This window comes from Phoca vitulina, unplaced genomic scaffold (assembly GCF_004348235.1).
Source record: "Phoca vitulina isolate PV1807 unplaced genomic scaffold, GSC_HSeal_1.0 scaffold24, whole genome shotgun sequence".
Lineage (NCBI taxonomy): Eukaryota > Metazoa > Chordata > Mammalia > Carnivora > Phocidae > Phoca > Phoca vitulina.
In genome coordinates this window covers 26,019,671-26,042,197 of record NW_022589727.1, presented here as the reverse complement: position 1 = coordinate 26,042,197, position 22,527 = coordinate 26,019,671, and the positions used below count along the sequence as shown (strand labels likewise).

The following is a 22,527-nucleotide window of genomic DNA, read 5'->3' as shown; positions in this document are numbered from 1 at the left end:
GAAGGTAACTAACACTTACTGAACATCTATTACATGCCACAATCTTTTTTACTTTTCATTTTATTTCACAAAAAGACTATACTTTCAGGGATCATTTCTATAGTTTGTCATTTTATTTCACAAAGAGGTTTGGAATAATTTTTATTAACAGGCAGCAGTCTTTATAGTACCTATCTGCTGTTGGTGCTATTAATTCTACTTTATAGATGAGAAAGATCCAGAGAGCTTGATTTTGTAAAACTATGAAGTGAACCCAATATTTAAGTTAAACTTTGATGACTCCCTAGAGAAAATTAGATTATCTGCTAATCTTAAACTCAATACCATGACAACAAAGTATGCCTCGCCCCCCATATTGGATGCCTGTATCAAATGCAATGACAGTCTGCTGCATCCGAGCCCTTCAAGGAATTTTGGATCTGCCACGGATAGGCCCAAGCTGATCCTTAGTGACCGAGTCTAGGAAAGAAAGACCCCAGATTTTCAGCGCCTTTTGCTGGACCCTCATTCCCAGTTGCATTATAGATAGAAAGCTTATATAGAGAAGGCACAGTTCAGGCCAGCAACATGTTAGGTAAGCATTTAAGAATTACTTTCTAGGACCACACCCCTTACAATGGTTCATCTGAGATTTTCAAGGGCATTTATCCCCTAAAAATAAATAAGATCACTCTTCGAGTCTCAGGTGCTGTTACCCCACCAATTTAATAACAGCTTTTCAGGGGAGAAAACACGATCACATTGAATATATGAATCAGTTTCACATCCCGATTTCAGAAATGTTAAAATGTTCAGAGAAAAGCTTGGGACATGATTTTCTTGAAATAAACTTTTTTTCTCCTATGTCGGCTGTATCCAGATGATGTTCTGAAAACAAGGAGGAAGGAAAATGCCCGTTGATTTTGAACTGTGCTATTCTGGATGACCCATTTAGATAGTGATTTGGGAAAATGGGTCATGACGGGGCCAGTGACTCTCCCAGGGTGGCTCCCGAGTTAGTAGACCCAGAATAAAACTGTAACGCTGCCACGGGTCTCGGAACTTCTCCGGGCTTCTCTGATGCAGTGGGTACATGAAGGCCTAGCGGGTGAGGCTGGTGGAAGTTCCTAAGAGCTTACCTGTGCGGGCTGCCTTCCCCTGTGTCAGGAGCGTGGTCAAGACTATTACTATGTGTTTGCTACAGTGGTTGTATGACCTGCTGGTCTCAGCCATCCTGCCTGGGAGTTAAACAGTGTACTAAAAATAGTCCAAAAATATTACTTCCGTGACTCTTCTCTCTGGCAGAATCTCGGGAATTCCAGAATCCTTCCAGGTTCTCCTCTATTCACCAGCTTGTCTCTAGAAGATATCAGGTGCATCTCATTGGCTGGTGCTCTTCGCCTTCCTCTGTGCTGCTCTCTGCCAGGATGTCCACAGTGGCTCCCCATTCTGGGAGAGGCCAGTGACTCCCGCGGGGAGCCCTTTCCTGGCCCTGCTGAAATTGCAGCATCAGTGCGGCCCAAGCTCATGACCTTCAGGGATCCCCGGGAAATGCTTTTAGTTGGCACTTACACCTTCTTAACAGCTCCTGTAATTCCATGGGACATGTACGTTTTTATGAGCTTAAAATATTTAAAGTGAAAATCACCATTGAGGTCCTCCTTCCAGGTCAGTCAAAGACTATTTGTGTTGAATCAGTAAGTCACTTAACTGTCTGGGACTCAGTTTCTTCCTTCCTAAAAAGGAGGGCGATGAGAGCTCATTTCTTTGGTCCTTTCTGGCACTAATATTCCCTGTTAGAACCATTTTGGCCCTTGTAAAGAATACCGAGTTGCATTTGTTGTATTTAGAAAACGTTAGGTTTAGAATATATTTAAGCATACATTATTTAGCATCTAAAAAGTAAGCATCTGTTTAGTGTTGGGAGAAATTAAATGGTGGACTTCAGATGTGAGTCTGTTCTCTGTGGAAATAGATATTTCAGTCGTAGCTCCCCTAGCTGCCATAAGGCAGCTGCCAAGACCCCCGCCCTCCCCGCCTGCCCCTCTACCTGCTTTCTACTCTCTGTGGGATGAAGATTTGTGAAGTTGTTCCAGTCTCTTCTGTGTTTAGCACTTTTTCTAGCCTGGTATCACATTACAGCCTCCCACTGCATCTCCTTTCTGATGGATGAGCAAAATTTAGTGACTCTGGAGCCCCACTGCCTTGGGATTCAATTTGAGAGCCAATCCCAATGGCCCTTGGATTTGAAATCACTGGGGGGCTTTCCACCGAGACACCAAAAAAAGCAAATTTTCCTAGTTTGACATAAAATTTCAGCATTCTAAATCTTTATTCTGTTTCTCTTTTCCTTTTCTCCCTTTTATTGGAAAGGTATAGGTGAAACCATAATGTCCTCGTCTTTTAAAAAAGTGAAATTTTGTGCTTGGAAGACTTGAGTTGTGTTTGATGGGATGTGGCAGAACTAAATCATGGAGTGTGTGTTTGAGGAGGGGAAAGGGAGCCCTGTTCACTTTTCCCCTAGTAATAGATACACCCGGGTCTCACGTATTTGAGAGGTTCAGTGGGTTCTGTATCCCATTTCCAACTCTTATATCTATCTCACTTATTTACATCAACAGAAAATGCTGAACATTGTAACCTATTTACTGTTTCATCATTCTCCAGAGTCCCTAGCCTCTTAAAGTCCAATTTGAGAGAATGTTCTTATAACTGAACCTAAACTCACTGCAGAACTTTGTATTTAGGCATTAAAAAGCCCCAGAATTAAGATATCAAAAGCCAAATTTAGGAAAACTTGATTCTTTATAAGTAATAATAGTGAGTCTTATTTTTTTATAATAACAGTTGCTACCATTCATTAAGCACTGGTTACACTACAGACTCCATCCACTGTATATCAATCTAAGTAAAACTAGATTTTTGTTCACCTGGTTGTGTCACACCAAAAAGGCTTGGTGGATTTTTCTGAATTTAGAGAGATCTGATTACAAATATTGACAAGCTAGCTTCCACCTGGCTCATTCTGTGAGGCCAGTCTTCGATGTGGACATTTCCCCCCAGAGGAGTAGGAAGTGAGGTCCAGCCAGAGGCTCCTGTGCCTGCTAATGCAGAGGGATGGGCCATGCTGGGAAGCATATGCTGAGAAAGCGAACCAGGGCTATACCTAGGAGCCCCTGGATGAAAGTCAGGTGCTCAAGGGAAATAGATCTACTTGAAGTCAAGTTGCTTCTCACACGGACAAATGTATGGGATGGGTGCTGATGGGAGAAGGGACAGGAAGGTTTTAACAATAGTTAATGAATCTCTCCAGCAGTGCTGGAAAAGCTAGGCAACATTTTGTGTGGGTGTGTTTGTACCTTGTGTGTGTGTGTCTACATATATGTGTGCCTGAGTGTGTATCTCTATATTATGTGTCTATACATATGTGCATCTGTACCTGTGTGTTGGAGTATGTATGTCTGTATAGAGGTGTATGTATGAGTGTGGCTATGCATGTGTGTATGAATGTATCTATATACATGCATGTCTATACACATGAGTATATATCGTGTGTTTATCTAAGCATATTTATTCATATATGGGTTTTGTGGTTATATATGTGGTGTCTATATGTATGTGTATGTGTGTATATCTTAGCTCTTAAGAGCTTAGGTGACTGAGGAGGAAGAGCTGGGTTCAGTACTCCTCCATTATAGTTGTATGACCTTGGGGAAGTTTCTCACTGTTTTTTTTTTTTTTAATTGAGATATAATGGATCTATGTGAGGAAGTTTCTTAACCTGTTTTTCTTCCAGTCACTTCACCTTTAAATTGGGAATAATAATAATTCATGTCTCAGACTATAGTGAAGATCATACTAAATGATGTTCGTAAAACTGTGGCTTATAAGCAACTAAAAGTATCAGTCATGATGATCTCACCTTTTTTGTCATCTCCAGTCCTCATTTGCCGAGGAACCTGAGGCTGGGAGGATGAAGCTCTCCCTTCTGGGGACATTGGCAGTACAGAGTAGGTCCAGGGTTCCAGCCTACGTCAGTCTGTATATTGCCCACAAGTATCTGTGAGACTGGTAATATCTTTCCTGCCTTTCTACACTATCTGTCCAATTTTCCCATTGCCATTTGTTGAAGAGACTGTCTTTTTTCCATTGGACATTCTTTCCTGCTTTGCCGAAGATTAGTTGACCATAGAGTTGAGGGTCCATTTCTGGGCTCTCTATTCTGTTCCATTGATCTATGTGTCTGTTTCTGTGCCAGTACCATACTGTCTTGATGATGACAGCTTTGTAGTAGAGCTGGAAGTCCGGAACTGTGATGCCGCCAGCTTTGCTTTTCTTTTTCAACATTCCTCTGGCTATTTGGGGTCTTTTCTGGTTCCATACAAATTTTAGGATTATTTTTTCCATTTCTTTGAAAAAAATTGATGGTATTTTGATAGGGATTGCATTAAATGTGTAGATTGCTCTAGGTAGCATCGACATCTTCACAATATTTGTTCTTCCAATCCACGAGCATGGAACGTTTTTCCATTTCTTTGTGTCTTCCTCAATTTCTTTCATGAGTATTTTATAGTTTTCTGAGTACAGATCCTTTGCCTCTTTGGTTAGATTTATTCCTAGGTATCTTATGATTTTGGGTGCAATTGTAAATGGGATCGACTCCTTAATTTCTCTTCCTTCTGTCTTGTTGTTGGTGTACAGGAATGCAACTGATTCCTGTGCATTGATTTTATAACCTGCCACTTTACTGAGTTCCTGTATGAGTTCTAGCAGTTTAGGGGTGGAGTCTTCTGGGTTTTCCACATAGAGTATCATATCATCTGCAGAGAGTGAGAGTTTGACTTCTTTGCTGATTCGGATGCCTTTTATTTCTTTTTGTTGTCTGATTGCTGTGGCTAGGACTTATAGTACTATGTTGAACAATAGCGATGAGAGTGGACATCCCTGCTGTGTTCCTGACCTTCGGGGAAAAGCTCTCAGTTTTTCCGCATTGAGAATGATATTCGCTGTGGGCTTTTTGTATATGGCTTTTATGATATTGAGGTATGTTTCCTCTATCACTACACTGCAGAGAGTTTTAATCAAGAAAGGATGCTGTACTTTGTCAAATGCTTTTTCTGTTGAGAGGATCATATGGTTCTTGTCTTTTCTATTAACGTAGTGTATCACATTGATTGATTTGTGGATGTTGAACCACGCTTGCAGCCCAGGAATATATCCCACTTCATCCTGGTGAATAATCCTTTTAATGTACTGTTGGATCCTATTGGCTAGTATCGTGGTGAGAATCTTTGCATCTGTATTCATCAGGAATATTGGTCTGTAATTCTCCTTTTTGGTGGTGTCTTTGTCTGGTTTGGGGATCAAGGTAATGCTGGCCTCATAGAAAGAGTTTGGGAGTTTTAAGTAAAACTCCATTTCTATTTTTTTGAAACAGCTTCAGAAGGCTAGGTGTTAATTCTTTTTTAAATGTTTGGTAGAATTCCCCTGGAAAGCCATCCAGGCCTGTACTCTTGTTTGTTGGGAGATTTTTTATTACTGCTTCAATTTCCTTGCTGGTTATGGGTCTGTTCAGGTTTTCTATTTCTTCCTGTTTCAGTTTTGGTAGTTTATATGTCTCTAGGAATGCATCCATTTCTTCCAGATTGCCTAATTTGTTGGCATATAGTTGCTCATAATATGTTCTTATAATTGTATTTCTTCAGTGTTGCTTATGATCTCTCCTCTTTCATTGATGATTTTATTTATTTGGGTCCCTTCTCTTTTCTTTTTGATACGTCTGGCCAGGGTATCAGTCTTCTTAATTCTTTCAAAGAACCAGCTCCTAGTTCTGTTGATCTGGTCTACTGTTCTCTTGGTTTCTATTTCATTGATTTCTGCTCTAATCTTTATTACTTCTCTTCTCCTGCTGGGTTTAGGGTTTATTTGCTGTTCTTTCCTCAGGTCCTTTAGATGTAAGGTTAGGTTGTGTATTTGAGACCTTTCTTGTTTCTTGAGAAAGGCTTATGTTGCTATATACTTCCCTCTTGACTGCCTTTGCTGCATCCCAAAGGTTTTGAACAGTTGTGTTTTCGTTTTCATTTGTTTCCATGAATTTTTTTAAATTCTTCTTTAATTTCCTGGTTGACCCATTCATTCTTTAGTAGGATGCTCTTTAGCCTCCATGTATCTGAGTTCTTTCCAAATTTCCTCTTGTGATTGAATTCAAATTTGAAAGCATTGTGGTCTGAAAATAGGCAGAGAATGATCCCAGTCTTTTGGTACCAGTTGAGACCTGATTTGTGACTCTGGATGTGATCTATTCTGGAGAATATTCCAGGTGCACTTGAGAAGAATGTGTATTCTGTTGCTTTAGGATGGAATTCTCTGAATATATCTATGAAGTCCATCTGGTCCAGTGTGTCATTCAAAGCCCTTGTTTCCTTCTTAATCTTCTGCTTAGATGATCTGTTCATTGTAGTGAGTGTGGTGTTAAAGTCCCCTACTATTACTATATTATTATTAATGTGTTTCTTTAATTTTATTATAAATTGGTTTATATAATTGGCTGCTCCCATTTTAGGAGCATAAATATTTACAATTGTTAGTTCTTCTTGTTGGATAGACCCTTTAATTATGATATAGTGTCCTTTCTCATCTTTTATTACAGTCTTTGGTTTAAAATCCAATTTTGTCTGATATAAGGATTGCCACCCCAGCTTTCTTTTGATGTCCATTAGTATGATAAATGGTTCTCCACCCCCTCACTTTCAATCTGGAGGTGTCTTTGGATCTAAAATGAGTCTCAGCTCATAAATTATTAAACACTACATCTGAAACTAATGATGTACTATATTGGCTAATTGAAATTAAATGAAAAAAATAAATAAAAATAAAATGAGTCTCTTGCAGACAGCATATCAATGGGTCTTGCTTTTTTTTTTTTAATCTAATCTGATACCCTGTGTCTTTTGATTAAGGCATTTAGCCCATTTACATTCAGAGTAACTATCAAAAGATATGACTTTACTGTCATTGTATTACCTGTAAAGTCACTGTTTGTGTATATTGTCTCTGTTCTTTTCTGGTCTATGTTACTTTTGGGCTCTCTCTCCACTTACAGGATCCCCTTTAATATTTCTTGCAGGGCTGGTTTAGTGATTACAAATTCTTTTAGTTTCTGTTTGTCCTAGATGCTTTTTATCTCTCTATTTTGAATGACAGCCTTGCTGGATAAAGTATTCTTGGCTGAATATTTTTCTCATTAGCACCCTGAATATATCATGCCAGTCCTTTCTAGCCTGCCAGGTCTCTGTGGATAGGTCTTCTGCCAGTCTAATGTTGCTCACCTTGTAGGTTATGGACCTCTTGTCCTGAACTGCTTTCAGGATTTTCTCTTTGTCTCTGAGATTTGCAAGTTTCAGTATTATATGTCGAGGTGTTGACCTATTTTTATTGATTTTTGAAGGGGGTTCTCTGTGCCTCCTGGACTTGAATACCTGTTTCCTTCCCCAGATTAGGGAAGTTCTTCACTATAATTTGCTCCAATATGCCTTTTGCTCCTCTCTTTCTTTCCTCTTCTTCTGGGATCCCAATTATTCTAATATTGTTTTGCTTTATGGTGTCACTTATCTCTTGAATTCTCCCCTCAAGATCCAGTAGTTGTTTATGTCTTTTTCTCAGCTTTTTTGATTCTCCATCATTTTGTCTTCTATATCACTAATTCTGTCTTCTGCCTCATTTATCCTAGCAGTTAGAGCCTCTACTTTCTATTGCATCTCATTAATAGCCTTTTTAATTTTGACTTGATTAGATTTTAGTTCCTTTATTTCTCCAGAAAGGGATTCTCTAGTGTCTTCTATGCTTTTTTCAAGCCCAGCTAGTATCTTTTTTTAAAAAAAGATTTTATTTATTTATTTATTTGACACAGAGAGAGACAGCTAGAGAGGGAACACAAGCAGGGGAAGCGGGAGAGGGAGAAGCAGGAGAGGGAGAAGCAGGCTCCCTGCCGACCAGGGAGCCCCATGCGGGGCTCGATCCCAGGACCCTGAGATCATGACCTGAGCTGAGGGCAGACGCTTAATGACTGAGCCACCCAGGCGCCCCCAGCTAGTATATTTATATTCATTATTCTGAACTCTAGTTCCAACAACTTACTTATATCCATACTGATTAGGTCCCTGGCAGTCAGTACTGCCAAGTTTTTCTATCTTGTCCTTCTGTCCAGAGAAGAATAAATGAATGAGAGAACAAAATACTAAAATGGCAATGACGACCCCAGAGAAATATACACTAAACAAATGAGAAGGGACTTGAAACCAAAAAAAAAAAAAAAAAGTAAAAGAAAAAAAAAGAGAGAATATAATCAGACAGGTGAACAGAACAGAGTAATACACTGGATCCTGTGTGTACTTTGGTCTGTTTTTAAGAAAACTAGATCCCAAAATTGTAAAGAAAGAAAAACTTATATATGTACAAAAATAACATTAAATAAAATGGAAGGATAGAATGTAACTTTAAAAATGAAAAATTAAAAGACAAAAATAAAAAAGAGAAGGAATATAAACAGACAGGTGAACAGAACAGAGCAATACACTATATCCTGAGTGTATTTTGGTCTGTTTGTTAGAAGAAACTACATCCCAAAATTGTAAAGAAAGAAAAACTTACATATATGCAAAAATAAAATTAAATACACTGAAAGGGGGGCGCCTGGGTGGCTCAGTCGTTGGGCGTCTGCCTTCGGCTCGGGTCATGGTCCCAGAGTCCTGGGATCGAGCCCTGCATCAGGCTCCCTGCTCCACGGGAAGCCTGCTTCTCCCTCTCCCACTCCCCCTGCTTGTGTTCCCTCTCTCGCTGTGTCTCTCTCTGTCAAATAAATAAATAAAATCTTTAAAAAAATAAAAATTAAAAAAAATACACTGAAAAGGTAGAATGTAACTGTAAAAATGAAAATTAAAAAAAGACTTAAAAAAGAGTTGATAAAATAAGAAATTGGTTGAAAAAGGAAAGAGAAAAAGAATTGTAATTGAAAGACTAAAGAATCATGGGGAAAAAAACATGAATTCTATATACTATTTTCTCCTAGCTGGAGTTTTGTAGTTCTGTGTGATTGGTAAACTTGGTCTTGGCTGGATGTTCTTGCTGATATTCTGGGGGAGGGGCCTGTTGCACTGATTCTCAGGTGTCTTTGCCCCTGGTAGAATTGCACTGCCCTTGCAGGGGGCCAGGCTAAGTGTAAATGACTCTCTATTGCTCTATGTGGCTTTTGTTCCCTGAAGCCTTTCAGCACAGCTTTAGAGGATAAGAATGAACATGGCGGCCTCCCAATCTCTGGCCCCAGAGCTGAAAGACCGTGCCCCCCCGCCACTCCTCAGTGCGCCCTCAGAGAAAAGCAGTCACTCACCCTTGTCTCCCCCATCTCCGTCTGCACTCTGTGCTCACCCAGCCTGTTACTGATTGTTTCTATCTCAGGCACATGACCTTGTGACCCCGCTTCGAGTCTCCAAACTCTGCAGACTCATGTGGTGCACACCCATGCTCCTACTCCCAGGGGAGGAAGTGGGGATCTCTCTGGTTCTGCTGCTTGATGGGCCCCTGCTCAGAGAGCGGTTGCCCAACCAAGCTACCAGTCGCAGTTTATGGCAACTCTGAGCTGAGAGCCCACTCCTGGGCTCAGTCTTTGCAGCCGGCTTCCCCGCTCCGATACCTGGAACTCTGCTGCACTGAGGCATCCCCGGTCTATCTGTGACCCCGGGGATCCTGAGACCACACTATCCCACCTAGGAATCTGCCCTGCTTCACCACCTGAGCACCATTCAGGCAGGGACGTCCCTCACTGGAGCAGACTTCTAAAAGTTCTGACTTTGGGCTCTGCTGCTATATCACTTTCCGGTAGCCAGCTTCTGGAGGCTCCCCCCACCTCCACCGTTGTCTATCTCCCCATATATCACCTCGGACTCACCTCTCTGCACCTCCTACCTTGCAGAAAGTGGTCACTTTTCTATTTGTAGAGTTGCAGCAGTTCTTTTCTTAGATCTCCAATTGAGTTCTCAGGTATTCAGAATGGTTTGATAACTATCTAGCTGAATTCCTGGGACCAGACAAAACTAAGATCTCCTACTCCTCCGCCATCATGGACTATATCTGTCAAAGCTAGGATTTTGACAGTAACCTTCATATAACCATTTGGGTCCCCCCGCATTTCATCCCATTTCCACCTACATTGACCTCATCCAGAGTCTCATGTTTGTCATTCCTTTACTTTCCTTTATATGTAATTTTATTCCATTCATTAGTATTCTGAAAAGGAAACTTAATTATAATTGTTTTTAACTTTCTAAAAGGACCTAATGTTGTGTGTAATCCATTGAAACTTTTTATTGAGAAGATTCACCTGTGTTGTGATATGCTGTACTACATCCGTTCTGTTCTATTTAATATTCTAATGTGTAAAATATACTATATTTATATCCTATCTTGTTGATGGGCATTTGGGTGTTTTCAGGATTTTACTGTTGTGAAAAGAGCTGTTTTGGCATTATTGAACATAACTCTTCACCCACATGTGCAAGAATCTCTCTTGGGTAGGAGTAGAATTAGTGGGTCATAGAGTGTATGAATGTTCAATATTAGGAGATAGTTCCAAATTCTCCAAAGTTGGCTTCCCCAATTTTAACTCTCATTGGAATGTGGATCCACCATCTTTCAACACTTGGAATTGTTAGATTTTTCATTTTTCCTAGTTGAATGGGTATAAAATGGTTATTTCATTGGGGTTTTAATTTGCATTGCTCTGACTACTAATGATATCAAATGCCTGTTCTCATGCTTATTGGCACATGTGTTTGTTCTGCCATGAAATGTATATTCATATCTTTTGATAACTTTTCTGTTAGGTTGCTTGTGATTTTCTTAGTGGTTTGTAGGAGCTGTCGAGCAAATTACTTGATCATTTCGGGATCATTCCTGCGTCTATAAAAGTGGGGATGATAATACAGTGTTTATAGCATTGATTTTAGGATTAAATTGATGTTTACTTACAGCACCATGAATACTGGCACATAACATAATAGATACTCAAAAAAATGTTAGTTCTGACCCCCCTACTCAGCCTCACTTGTTCTGAAGCTTGCATTTGGTGGACTGGCTTTGTCAGACTTTGCCCCGTTTGCTTAGTGGAGAATCTTTGCTTATTGGTGTGGCCAGTGTGGTCCTGCTAATGTTGTACCTTAGGGAATAAAGCAAGTTAAATGAACCCCGACTCTTTGGGAGGAAATATAGGAAAAGACCGTGGAAGTGAAGAACTTCAGTGGGGTCCTTGGCCAAATGAAGGGGAAAAAAATGTCAGTATAATTATCATGTTGGTCTCAATAGCTCTGCCTGTAGATGTTTGGATTGTGTATTAGCATGGCAATCGGGAAAGCTAAGGATTTAAAAACTCCCCATATGCATAATTAAACTGAAAATTTGCTAGCAAGCAAAAGAGTCTCTGATGATGCTTGGGAGCCAGGGGTCCAGAAGCCCTATGCCACATTAGGCTTTCTGTCTGCCTGCTGGAAGCTCCTTCCACAGCCCTTTTGAGACTGCTGCATGGTCACGCGGAGAAGCTACACTGGGAACCAGGGAAACTATGAGGGGAAGAACCTGAAGGACACCATAAGATGCTATGCAGTTCCTGCCTCCTGTTCCTGCCTTGTGTTTTTGAATGTTGAATTCAAAGAGAGTATCTGGATGCAGTAGTAAAAGAATCACTTTTAGTGCCCTGGATCTTTCTGTGTCTCATTGAGAATATTCCTGGAGGAATGGAAGCCGGACTGTCAGAGCTCCAGTACCTTTGAAATTGCTGCACTGCAGCATGCCATCTCTCATCTGTCTCTATCTGTGTTCAAAGTCCCTCTTAGGATTTGGAGGTAACATTTCTGTATTCCTAATGTTAATTCTACCTATGAGAAGTAACTGTTTTTAGTGATTATAACTCTGAATTCAATAAATATTTAAGCAATACCATGTGTAACTTCAACCAGGGAAATATGGAAATGATTCTTTGTGCAGGATGCTTCTTAAAATGTTTGTTCATTCAATGCTATGCTAATTGTTCTGTTTTTTTTTGTTTGTTGGTGTTTTGTTTGTTTTTTTTTTTCTGGTTTGAAAGCTCTGCTTTGCAGTTTTTGTAGGAAAATCTGGAATTGAGAGCAGATGCAGGCTAGCTACAATGTCATCTCACCTTTCCCTCTGTCCTTATTACCCGCCAGTCTGACTGACTAATTCTCTGAAATTCTTTGCCCTAAGGACACATGCTTAAGGGTTTGGAAACACCTTTTAGCTGTGATGGCAGCTTCAACTTAGGAAGTGGTTAAGAGAAAAGTTTGAGTGCTCTCTAAAGACAAGAATGCCCGGTACTTACGCTTAGCCTTTGCAATTCACAATTCACAAATGATAATGTGTTTTCCTTTGTGCCAAGAATTACACAGAAGAATACTGAAATATAACTTAAATATATTTTGTAAGTAATTGCAAAACAGCTTCATTAAAACATGAACAAGGATGAGACCTCAGAAGAATGGAGCTGCCCATCAGTCAACCTGGGAACCTATTTAGGCTCAAGATTCTTAGGTGTGTCTCCTCCGGTGGCTTTTGTAGGCCTTTTGTTGATCGTTGGGAAATGAATTTCAGTAATTGGTATTGGAAGTGAGTAATGAGCAAGGTGTATATACAGACACAGAGGTAAACTCAGAGAGATTTTTCAGTGGGTTCTGTTGAAACTTTCTGATCTTGATGTTTTTCACAAAGGGAGTCCCTAATGTTTGAGAAGGGGCTGTTTTCTCTCTATGTCAGCTGTCTCATCCTGAGGGACATGGGCCCTGGCTGAACAGAAATCCCAACCCTTTCCAGCCAACTCCTGGGTTGCTAATTTCTCTTGATTCTTTTCTTTTCTGACAGTAACTTTCAAAAGCAATACCATTCATTACCCAGGAGATTATGGTGTGATATTGGGAGCATTATTCCAATTTTTGTAGTATATTTTCCTTTAAATCTCTAATTCTGAAACATTTCTCACATTTTTTTCCGGTGAATCCAGAAATTTTTGCAGAGAAAATAAGCATGCCTTAGCAGAGCAGTTTTGCTTTACAATGAACTTTCATACAATGTACCTTTTAGTTGCAAATCAGTAAGAAATTATTTGTCCAAAAAGCCCAAATCTTGCACCTGGATATGATATGTATCTGTAGTTTTATTCACATTTTGTGTGTAAGGCTATTAAGACCTAGGGAGGTTGTGAATTGCTCCAAATTGAATAGGAAATGGCAGAACAAACAGAGGGAACTAAGAACAGAAACCAGGTGTCTTCACAGCAGCTGGGAATTTCCCCTACAAACCACCATCCCTCCTCTGCTGGTGGTGATCTACCTGAAGTAGTGGGCCTGCACTGGAATCCAGTAGGAGCCTGGAGAAGTAATGGCAAAGGCAGGTTCTGAAGGGCTTTTACAAGGTGAACAGAAGAGGGTAGAAATGATAGAACAGGCCATACGAGTTGTGTTGCAGGTGCTAGATTCAGTGGTTTGCTAAGAGGACTCACGGGACTCAGCATACAGTTGTGCTTACGGCTAAGATTTATTGCAGTGGAATGACACAAGGCAAAACCAGCAAAGGGAAAAGGTGCATAGGGCAACGTCCTGGGAAAACCAGCTGCAAGCTTCCAAGAGTCCTTTCCCAGGATAGTCACATAGGATGTGCTTCGTTCTTCCAGCGACAGACTGTGACAACACATGTAAAATGCTGTCTACCTGGGAAGCTTATTACAGACCCAGTGCCCAGGATTTTTACTGGGGGTTGGTCACATAGAGAGCCTCTCCTGTGCACCTGTCAAAATTCCAGACTCCCAGAAGAAAAGCACACATTTGGCATAGACCACATCATTTTGTACTAACAGTTTAGGCACAGGGAGCCACCCCCATCAGTTGGGGAGCAGTGGGAACTCTCCCCAAATCCAAGTTTCCAGACAGCAGCCAAGGGTCAGCCTTGCAAGGGGGACTCTCTAAGGACAGCATCTCAGGCCTGCTGTGGTAACTCAGTTACACAGGAGCTAGGGTAGTTAAATTGTTTCAAAGATTTTATCAGATTTCATCAGAGAGAGTTGACAGGAAGAATAAACAGGTTGGAGGTAAGGAATGAAGGAATAGGAAGATATTTTCAAGTCTTGGAGATGAAATACATGGGAAGGTTTTTGGGGCGTGTGTGTGTGTGTGTGGGTGTGTGTGTTTGTGTGTGTGTGGGTGTTTCCCCAGACAGAAGAGGATTATTTAGGAAGAGCGGCTGGATGGGAAGGGGAAACATTCTACATTCTGAATATATTAACTCTGAGATGACAGAGGAATCAAATTAGAATTTTTTTTTTTTACCACAAATGAAATGCATTCAAGATATTGGTAGATTACATTAAAAAAACTGATTCTTTTTTTTAAGATTTTATTTATATATTCATGAGAGCTAGAGAGAGAGAGAGGCAGAGGCAGAGGAAGAAGCAGGCTGTCTGTGGAGCAGGGACCCCAATGCAGGACTCGATCCCAGGACCCTGGGATCATGACCTGTGTTGAAAGCAGACACTTAACCAATTGAGCCACCCAGGCGCCCAAAAAAACTGATTCTAATATGACATTCATGTCTATGATACATTCCTGTGTCGTGCTTATGGAATTAGAGTAAATCACATAATTAAAGAATTACTGTTAAGAGGGAATTTTGACTTTGTATTAGCTGTGAAGGACGCGCTGTTAAAAGACATAATTTTAACATGAAAATATTATTAATGTTATTAAAAAGTATATATGTTAGGCAGTTTTTTCTAAGGACCTGAATTAGCTTCTACTTACCACTCGTTGAAATTGGTAATTCTTTACCCGAGTTGTCTAACCTGGTCTTGATTTAAAAAAGCCAACAACACATAAGTAGCTAATTTTTCCTTATTTGTTTGTAAGTATTATGTGAATAATAGAATTATAATAAGAATTCCCTAGAGTCGGGCGCCTGGGTGGCTCAGTTGGTTAAGCAACTGCCTTCAGCTCAGGTCATGATCCTGGAGTCCTGGGATCGAGTCCCACATCAGGCTCCCTGCTCAGTGGGGGGTCTGCTTCTCCCTCTGACCCTCTCCCCTCTCATGCTGTTTCTCTGTCTCTCTCTCTTTCTCTCAAATAAATAAATAAATAAAATCTTTAAAAAAAAAAAAAAGAATTCCCTAGAGTCCCCCCCCGCCCCCACCATGGGACAAAGGTCCTGATGGGTATAGATTTAGCACGAGAACATTGGAAATGATGTCTTTGAGGGTAATGTGAAATACTGTGGAGCCTGTCAGTCTTTGTACCAAACCAATGAAACAGTTGTGTACAGGCTTCTAAACATCCTAACATAAAATCTCTTTCTCACTGATTACCTATATAATCTGGGCAAATTTCAGCCGTGTAGCAGTATCCATGCCATATCTCTAGCCCCATAGTGGCTTCCAAGAATCCATAGTTATATTTCCTTCCTGTAGTTATTAAATTAAATATTCAAATCCTGATTTTTGCTTTTGATCGGAAGTGGCACCATTTTATTTAGCCAAAGCAGCTTTTTTTATATTCCTCATGTGTGTGTGTTTTTTAAAAGAAGCTTCTCTCTTATTTGTGGGGGTAGACAATCTAGTAACAGGTTTGGGGTAATTTTTTTTTTTTTTAAGTAGCTCCACACCCTGCGTGGAGTCCAGTGCAGGGCTTGAACTCATGACCCTGAGATCAAGACCTGAGCTGAGATCAAAAGTCAGGCGCTTAACTGACTGAGCCACGCAGGTGCCCCTTGGGTAATTTTTAAAATTGCATATGTGTGTGGGACAAATGGGGATGAGGTGGTTGTACAGTAATATGAACATAACTACTTCATAAATATGTATTGTGGAGATGACATTCTTATGTTACACAAATTGGATGCGTCAGAATTTTAAATGTCACCTTTGGATTTAATGCAAGAAGTTCCTGACTGGCATCTTCCTGACTTTCCTTAGAAGGGACCCTGTAGCCACAGAAACTTGTTTTCAGTTCCTAGCTGCCAAGGAGCGAGGTTTCTCCCCTTGCCTTGTCTGTGCCCTCCCAGTTCCCACCTGCTCCTGTCCCCCTGAGCTCATGCCATCTCTTCTGGATGTCAGGACTCACGGAGGCAACAAGTGGGGGGATGGCTTGGGGGAACCCTTCATGCCACATGGTCTCACAAAATGGAAGGCCAAGGACATAAGAGGATTATCTTCTTTATCTTCCTTTGACTCTCTTATGTGTTGTGGATTATTAAACCTCATATCCTGCATGCATTGCTCTAAAGCACACTTGAGGTAGGCATGCCTGTTATTAAAATAGAATAAATGGTGGAGAAAGTGAGGGTTAAAAGACAATATGGAAGAGAAAAATATCTCAGGGCCTCGTGCAGTGGACAGAGGTAGGCTGCAGATTTGGTTCTTACGTTCCTAGCAGTGAAAGTGAAGAGGGAAACATGGTCAGTGACAGATCTGAGACATCTGTAAGATAAAAACCTAAGTTTTTCTAATACTAAAACCTAAGAGGAGTTTCTTCCGTGGGTGCTCTTACAGGGTAACATAAAAGGCAATGATCTCACCAGCAACCTTGTAACAGAGGTAGCGAGACTCACATGGCTATGCTAATGACCTCATCAATATGTACTTATTTACATGCTGCACAAGCCTCACTGAGTAGCTGCAGTTCTAAAATACAATGATTCCAAATACACAGTTCTGTCCAAAAGGAAATTTAGAAGACTGGGCAGTCCCCATATCCTTCAGGCAATTATATTCATGGATGTATTTCTCCCAACTGGGCTTTTGATAAGAATTATTCAACACAGACCCTTGGTTTATAATCTCTGACTAAAACAGAGAGTGCAGTGTTGACAAAGTATTTGGGACTCAATCAAGGAAGGATTGAGTTCATTTTCTCTAATGAAATTTAAGGACATATCCCTGAATGGATGGCCACCGTGGCTTTGCTCAGAGATGAGGGAGGACCCACAAGCAGGGATAAAAGTCTTCCTCCAGAAATAATTCTGGATCCACTTCAAACCAACATGGATTGTGATTCTAATTCAGGTTGCCTTACCTCTATAGCAGTAATTTGGAAAAATAAAAAATTTGGGCTAGGAGTCACAGAACAACCACATTGCCTAGAAAGGAAATATCATTAAAGCATATGCGTTATGCCCACTGGAAAAGAAATCTTAAAATGCATCATGCTGAAATGTAATTAACTATCCACGAGTTATGAATCCTTAGGGGACTAGCATTTGGTACACAATGGACTGAACGAAATAAACCCCAGACATTATGCTTAAATTTTGATCACATTCCTTATTCTTTCAGAATAGAGACAAACAAACCTATAGAACATTTTGCATTCCTTTCTTTAAGGAATAATTTTTTAATAAACAGGCTAATGTAGTTGAAATGGAATTTTATTCAACATTAACTAGTGGTTCAAAGTGAGGAAGTAGAGAGCCAAAGTATATTTCTGATACCTCTTGGAATGCTTCCAAACGTGTGCATGACCACTTTCTGCACAGTACATGACTTTAGAATGCCAGAAATTTTTCACTTTAACCTTTAAAGTGTGCTAGCGTAATAGAGAAGCCCATTACAAAGCAGTGTACATATTAAAATTCTCCCTGGTACTGGACTTATATTCAGAAGGAAAAGTCTCTAAAAAAAACTTGGCATTTGATAAGAAACAAAATACAGACTGTTCAATACAATGAAACCTATTTTATTTCAAGGATTACAAAGTTAGATGGAAAATGCTGATAAGGCTCGCTTTCCATAATGACTTTAGTCTGCTCCTTAACCTTTGACATCGTCTGCCACATCTCTGTTGCCAAGCAGCAGTGAAGCAATAAAACCTGTGTGAGTAAAGAAAGTTCCCAACATAAGAATGAGTTGTATGCTAGAAGCTCGTGAGCCACTTATTTAGAATTCTAAATACATTTTTTCATGTGAAAAATATTAATGGCAGTTGATTATCCAAACCAGCCACTGTAAGCCTACTCGCTATGCTCATGAAGTATTGAAAGGCAGCACCATTCCTATCCAGAATGAATAATTTCATGATTCTCGTCTCCAAAATGCCAAATTCCAGGATATGAGAAAATGCCACTGAACAGCCAAAATGGATGTTACAAAGTCCTTGTATTAGAGCATGATCTGAGTCAGAGAAACAGATGAATATATAGCCATGCACAAGAATACCATGTATTCTTTTTTTCAATATAATTTTAACAGATCTTGTTATTTGATGTGAAGAGTGAGAAAGGATGATACAAGGAGGAGCAGGGACAAAAATTCAGAAGCAATTGCTGACCACTGAATGCAGAGGAAGATAGAGAAAATCTGAGACAACTCAAAGCAAGCTTGCTATTGCTGAGTACTACTAGGTCCTAAGCTCCATCTACCACTAGACATCTCGCACTGTGTTTTATCTCCTTGTAAGAATTACAGTAACCATCCCATCACCAACAAAATAACACCCCTTTTATTTATTTATTTTTTTATAAAAGATTTTATTTATTTATTTGACAGAGACACAGCGAGAGAGGGAACATAAGCAGGGGGAGTGGGAGAGGGAGAAGCAGGCTTCCCGCTGAGCAGGGAGCCCCATGCGAGCAGGGAGCCCGATGTGGGGCTCGATCCCAGGACCCTGGGATCATGACCTGAGCCAAAGGCAGACGCTTAACGACTGAGCCACCCAGGCGCCCAAAATAACACCCCTTTTAAAGATGAATGAATCTGTGCATTTTAGAAAGTTGGAATCATAAATAGTTAACATTTGCAAGAAAACAGCACTGACTCTAAGTTTTGAAGGGATACATCTTCAGCTCTAAGCGAAGCTCATTTAGAGTAACAAAAACCTGAGATTTCTGTATAACTGACTTTACTATAGAAATGCAGCAGTTTAATTAGACATATGATGTATGAGATGTTGCCATGGGGAAACATATTATGAATTCCAACTAGAGACAGCAGATAAACATCCCCCACTCAGAGGCATTGAAATTTAGCTATAGAAAACTATCTGCTCTTGGGAAATATACAGAAAATAGAAGTGTTTCCACCTTTCTGTAAGAGAAACACACGTCTCTCGGTTAGTCACCAGGGTGTTGTGAACTGTGTAGAAAACCTAAAGAGGCCAAGAGCGTGCCCCCCCCCATCCCTCAGGTGGGCTGCTCATTCACAATGGGAATATCCCTAATCTGAGGACTAATTTATATATTACACCTCAGCAATATTTTAATCTAATTGTTCACGAGCCCTGCTGATTCTTAATTGCTGTTTTGGTCATGCACACAGCAGTGACAGTAATTCCAAATTAAAAGGTGAGTGATTGGTATTAAGCGTTGGGTTAACTTCACACAGTAATTGCCAATACTTGCTAAAAATATCTGGAGGCAGCCACCACCTCTTTAAAATGCAGCCATCTAACTAAAAATGTTCTGCTTACCAAAATGGAGTCTGCCGTTACTGTTTGGTTTCATTATTGCTTCCTCTAGCGTGCTTCTATATCTGCAGGCCTAATTTTGAGTATTCCTGTTCCAGATTACTGAAAATTGTTCCAAAATGCTATGCAGTCTTGTTGAAAGGAAGTGTTGCCCAATCAGATCTACAGATTATAATCAAGATACATTTTGTAAAACTGTATTTATGGAAATGTGCCTTGGGAGATTCCATAGCCAGCACTGAACTTAATCTTTACACAGTTCCTCAAGTTTTAATACCAGAAAGTTTTGATTTCCTTTCCTAATTTTTCAGTTTGAATTTCTTAGAGAATTCCTTAAGTTCAAGGCATGTTGGGGCTATGCCAGGGCTCTTGGAAGTGTCTGATAAGAAGTGGTGAGCGCACAACATTCAATAACAACGTCTTAATTTGGAAATTCAGGGGTGAAAATTTGGATTTTAAGAGTGAAATATGTAACATGCTTCCGCCATCGCGGAGCCTGAGAATGATTTGAATGATACTGCTTGAAGATGCCTTGGGGAAAGTTGCAGCTTCGTTAGTCTCTCCTGTTGACAAACAATCCTTATCACCCACAGATGTTGTGCATGGAATCAAGGCTTGAGCATGGGGGCAGCTAGCAAATGTGGCTATACCTCTGGGAAATCTGGATCCATATTTCACGTTTAATGTTTCAGAAACATCCTTTGATATGTCAACAAAGCCTTTCCTTTCTCATACCTGATGTTTTTTTCTAAACTATTCAGAGGACTTGGCAGAAACCGTAGTGGAGAGAAAAGGGAAGCTCTTGGGTATGGATGGGATGGTACTCCATTAAGGAGCAGTGGTCTTCACGCTTTTTGCTCTGTACCACCTAAAACATTTGAAAACTAGGTGTCCCTTGCACATTTTCAAGCTCACATCTAAAATCTTTGTCTTAAATTTAAATGGTTTCAGATATAATTTCAGATATCATGCATATATTGTGCTTTTTATAATCAAATAAATACATCACTTTTTTATATGTACCTTTTAAAAACCACAGCAATTGGCTATCTGTCATCTATTTCACAAGTACAGGGACAGACTTTTCTTTTACAGACATTTTGTGTCTTTTCTTTTCCTCCTTAAACTTCTATTTCCATTCTACTTCCTGCACAGAATCCTACCCTAATGTATTATTTTTATGCTTGAGAGTATCTTATTGATTACCTATCAAAATTCTCTGCAATAAAATGGGTGCATAAATTGAAATTTGAGCTTCATTTTTCATTTTATGTGGCCATAATGTTCTAAATCTTAGTACTATTTTCTGGACTAAGCGATCAGTACAATTATTAGCAGTAAACACTTTAGTGTAAACAACACACGTATCTTACAAACTATGATAAATACTAAACATAAAAAGTAATCTGTTATTGCAAATTAATCTCTTAGTAAGACAAAGAGAGCATTTTTTTCCATTAGTTTGTGTATTTGTGGGTAAATATTATGTATTGCTAAAATGAGACATGGCTGAGCAACATTTTCCTTCCTTCCTCCCTCCCTTCCTGTTTTCCTCCCTCCCTCCAACTCACCTTCCCTTTCTTTTTTCTTTCTTTCTCTTTTCTTTTTTCTTTATTTCTCCCCTTCCTTCCTTCCTTCCTTCCTTCCTTCCTTCCTTCCTTCCATCAATCTATCTTATTTCTTAGATAAATACAGAAAAAATTATTGAGGTACAAAAGTGGATGCAAATGGCAGAAGCTCCATATTATGGCAAATATCCCCCAATTCTTGGAACTAATCTATTAGCTACTTCATTCTGTCCTTCAATTTGGTTGAAAGGAGAAAATTAGAATTTACTTGAGTTGCAGAATATTTGTTAATCCGTTACTGAAGCAAGTCCAACCACTGAAGAAATTTCCTTTGTCCAAAACCAAAGGTTTGCTATCCTGGAAAAATGCACTATGGAGATTGGGCCTGGGGGCTGGTTTGCCTTTGCACTGCTAATGGGAGGAAGGGGTTGCTAACTGGGAGGTAAGAAAGGAGAACCTCAGATGGCTGTTGCTTTCTCAGGCAGATCAGTTTTAGGGTCTAGAAGTTGAGAATCTGGAAACCGAGTCCCTTAAAACTAGATAAGTGCCAGCATATTCCTTAAAAAAAAAATTGTGTGCTCCCAGAGGTATCCATAGTTCAGTTTAAAGACCATTATTGCAGATAATGAATATTTTGCTATGTGATGGTTTGTTTGAGGGAAAAGTTCAGGTTATCAATTTAGTTGCCCTGTAGATGTCACCATTATTTGGAAAAAAAAAAAAAAAAAAAGCCCCATTAGGTAGAGTTCTGATGTCCATGTCCCACCCCATATTATCTGATGTCTCTGCTCTTCCCTTACTACACAGGCCTTGAGAGGGGCTGTGGGTGGCTGCAGGGGATGGGGTGCCACTGGTGACAGGAAGTTCAGTAGGAGTGGAGCAGCTGGGAAAAGAAGGGAGAATTTTTATTTCCTTGGGAACTTAGATGAAAAACTGAGGTGATAAAAGTGAGCTATCTCTACTTTCTGACCCATTACTTCCAAACTTATTGTTATATATTTAGCGGGGGTGAGGGGCAGAGGAAGAGAGAGAATCTTAAGCAGGTTCCCCGCCCAGCATGGAGCCCAGTGTGGGGCTCGATCTCACCACCCTGAGATCATGACCTGAGCTGAAAATCAAGACTCAGAGGCTTAACCAACTGAGCCACCCAGGCGCCCCCAAACTTATTTGTAACTAAGCTCATCTTCTGTCCTTCCTTCTCATTTCTGAGAAGGAGAGGTCCTTCTGGGTTCACCTGTGTTCACAATCCCACCTCCTCCAGAGCTTTGCCCAGAGACCCACCATCTGTTCCACATTCCAACCTCCAATTCCCTATGATTCTTTCCCCTTTAAGTATGATTATACTCAAGTCTGTTTCATCCTTTGTTAATAAAAACCTTTTCCCTTATCCATTTCTTGCTAGCATTTTGTCTCTCTCCTTCCTTCATCTATTTCCTCACCTCTAAAATGGCAGTAATAATAGTAGCTACATTACAGAGTTA

At 40.0% G+C, this 22,527-nt stretch overlaps 1 protein-coding gene and 1 pseudogene across 15 annotated transcripts in view; both read left to right on the top strand.

Annotated features, from left to right (window-relative positions):
* Positions 1 to 22,527, top strand: part of EPB41L3 (erythrocyte membrane protein band 4.1 like 3) — a 235,808-nt gene that overhangs the window by 44,288 nt on the left and 168,993 nt on the right. For 2 of the 15 annotated variants that reach the window (XM_032421353.1, XM_032421352.1), the window contains exon 1: positions 11,393 to 11,870. The exons of 2 other annotated variants lie outside the window; for them this stretch is intronic. In XM_032421353.1, coding sequence (XP_032277244.1) covers positions 11,816 to 11,870 — 55 coding nt within the window. In that variant the 5' untranslated portion in view covers positions 11,393 to 11,815. Of the gene's footprint in view, positions 1 to 11,392; positions 11,871 to 22,527 lie in introns of those variants that run through there. 11 more of the 15 variants (XM_032421359.1, XM_032421356.1, XM_032421368.1 and 8 more) reach the window with 9 other exon arrangements.
* LOC116642864 lies at positions 73 to 144 on the top strand (annotated as a pseudogene).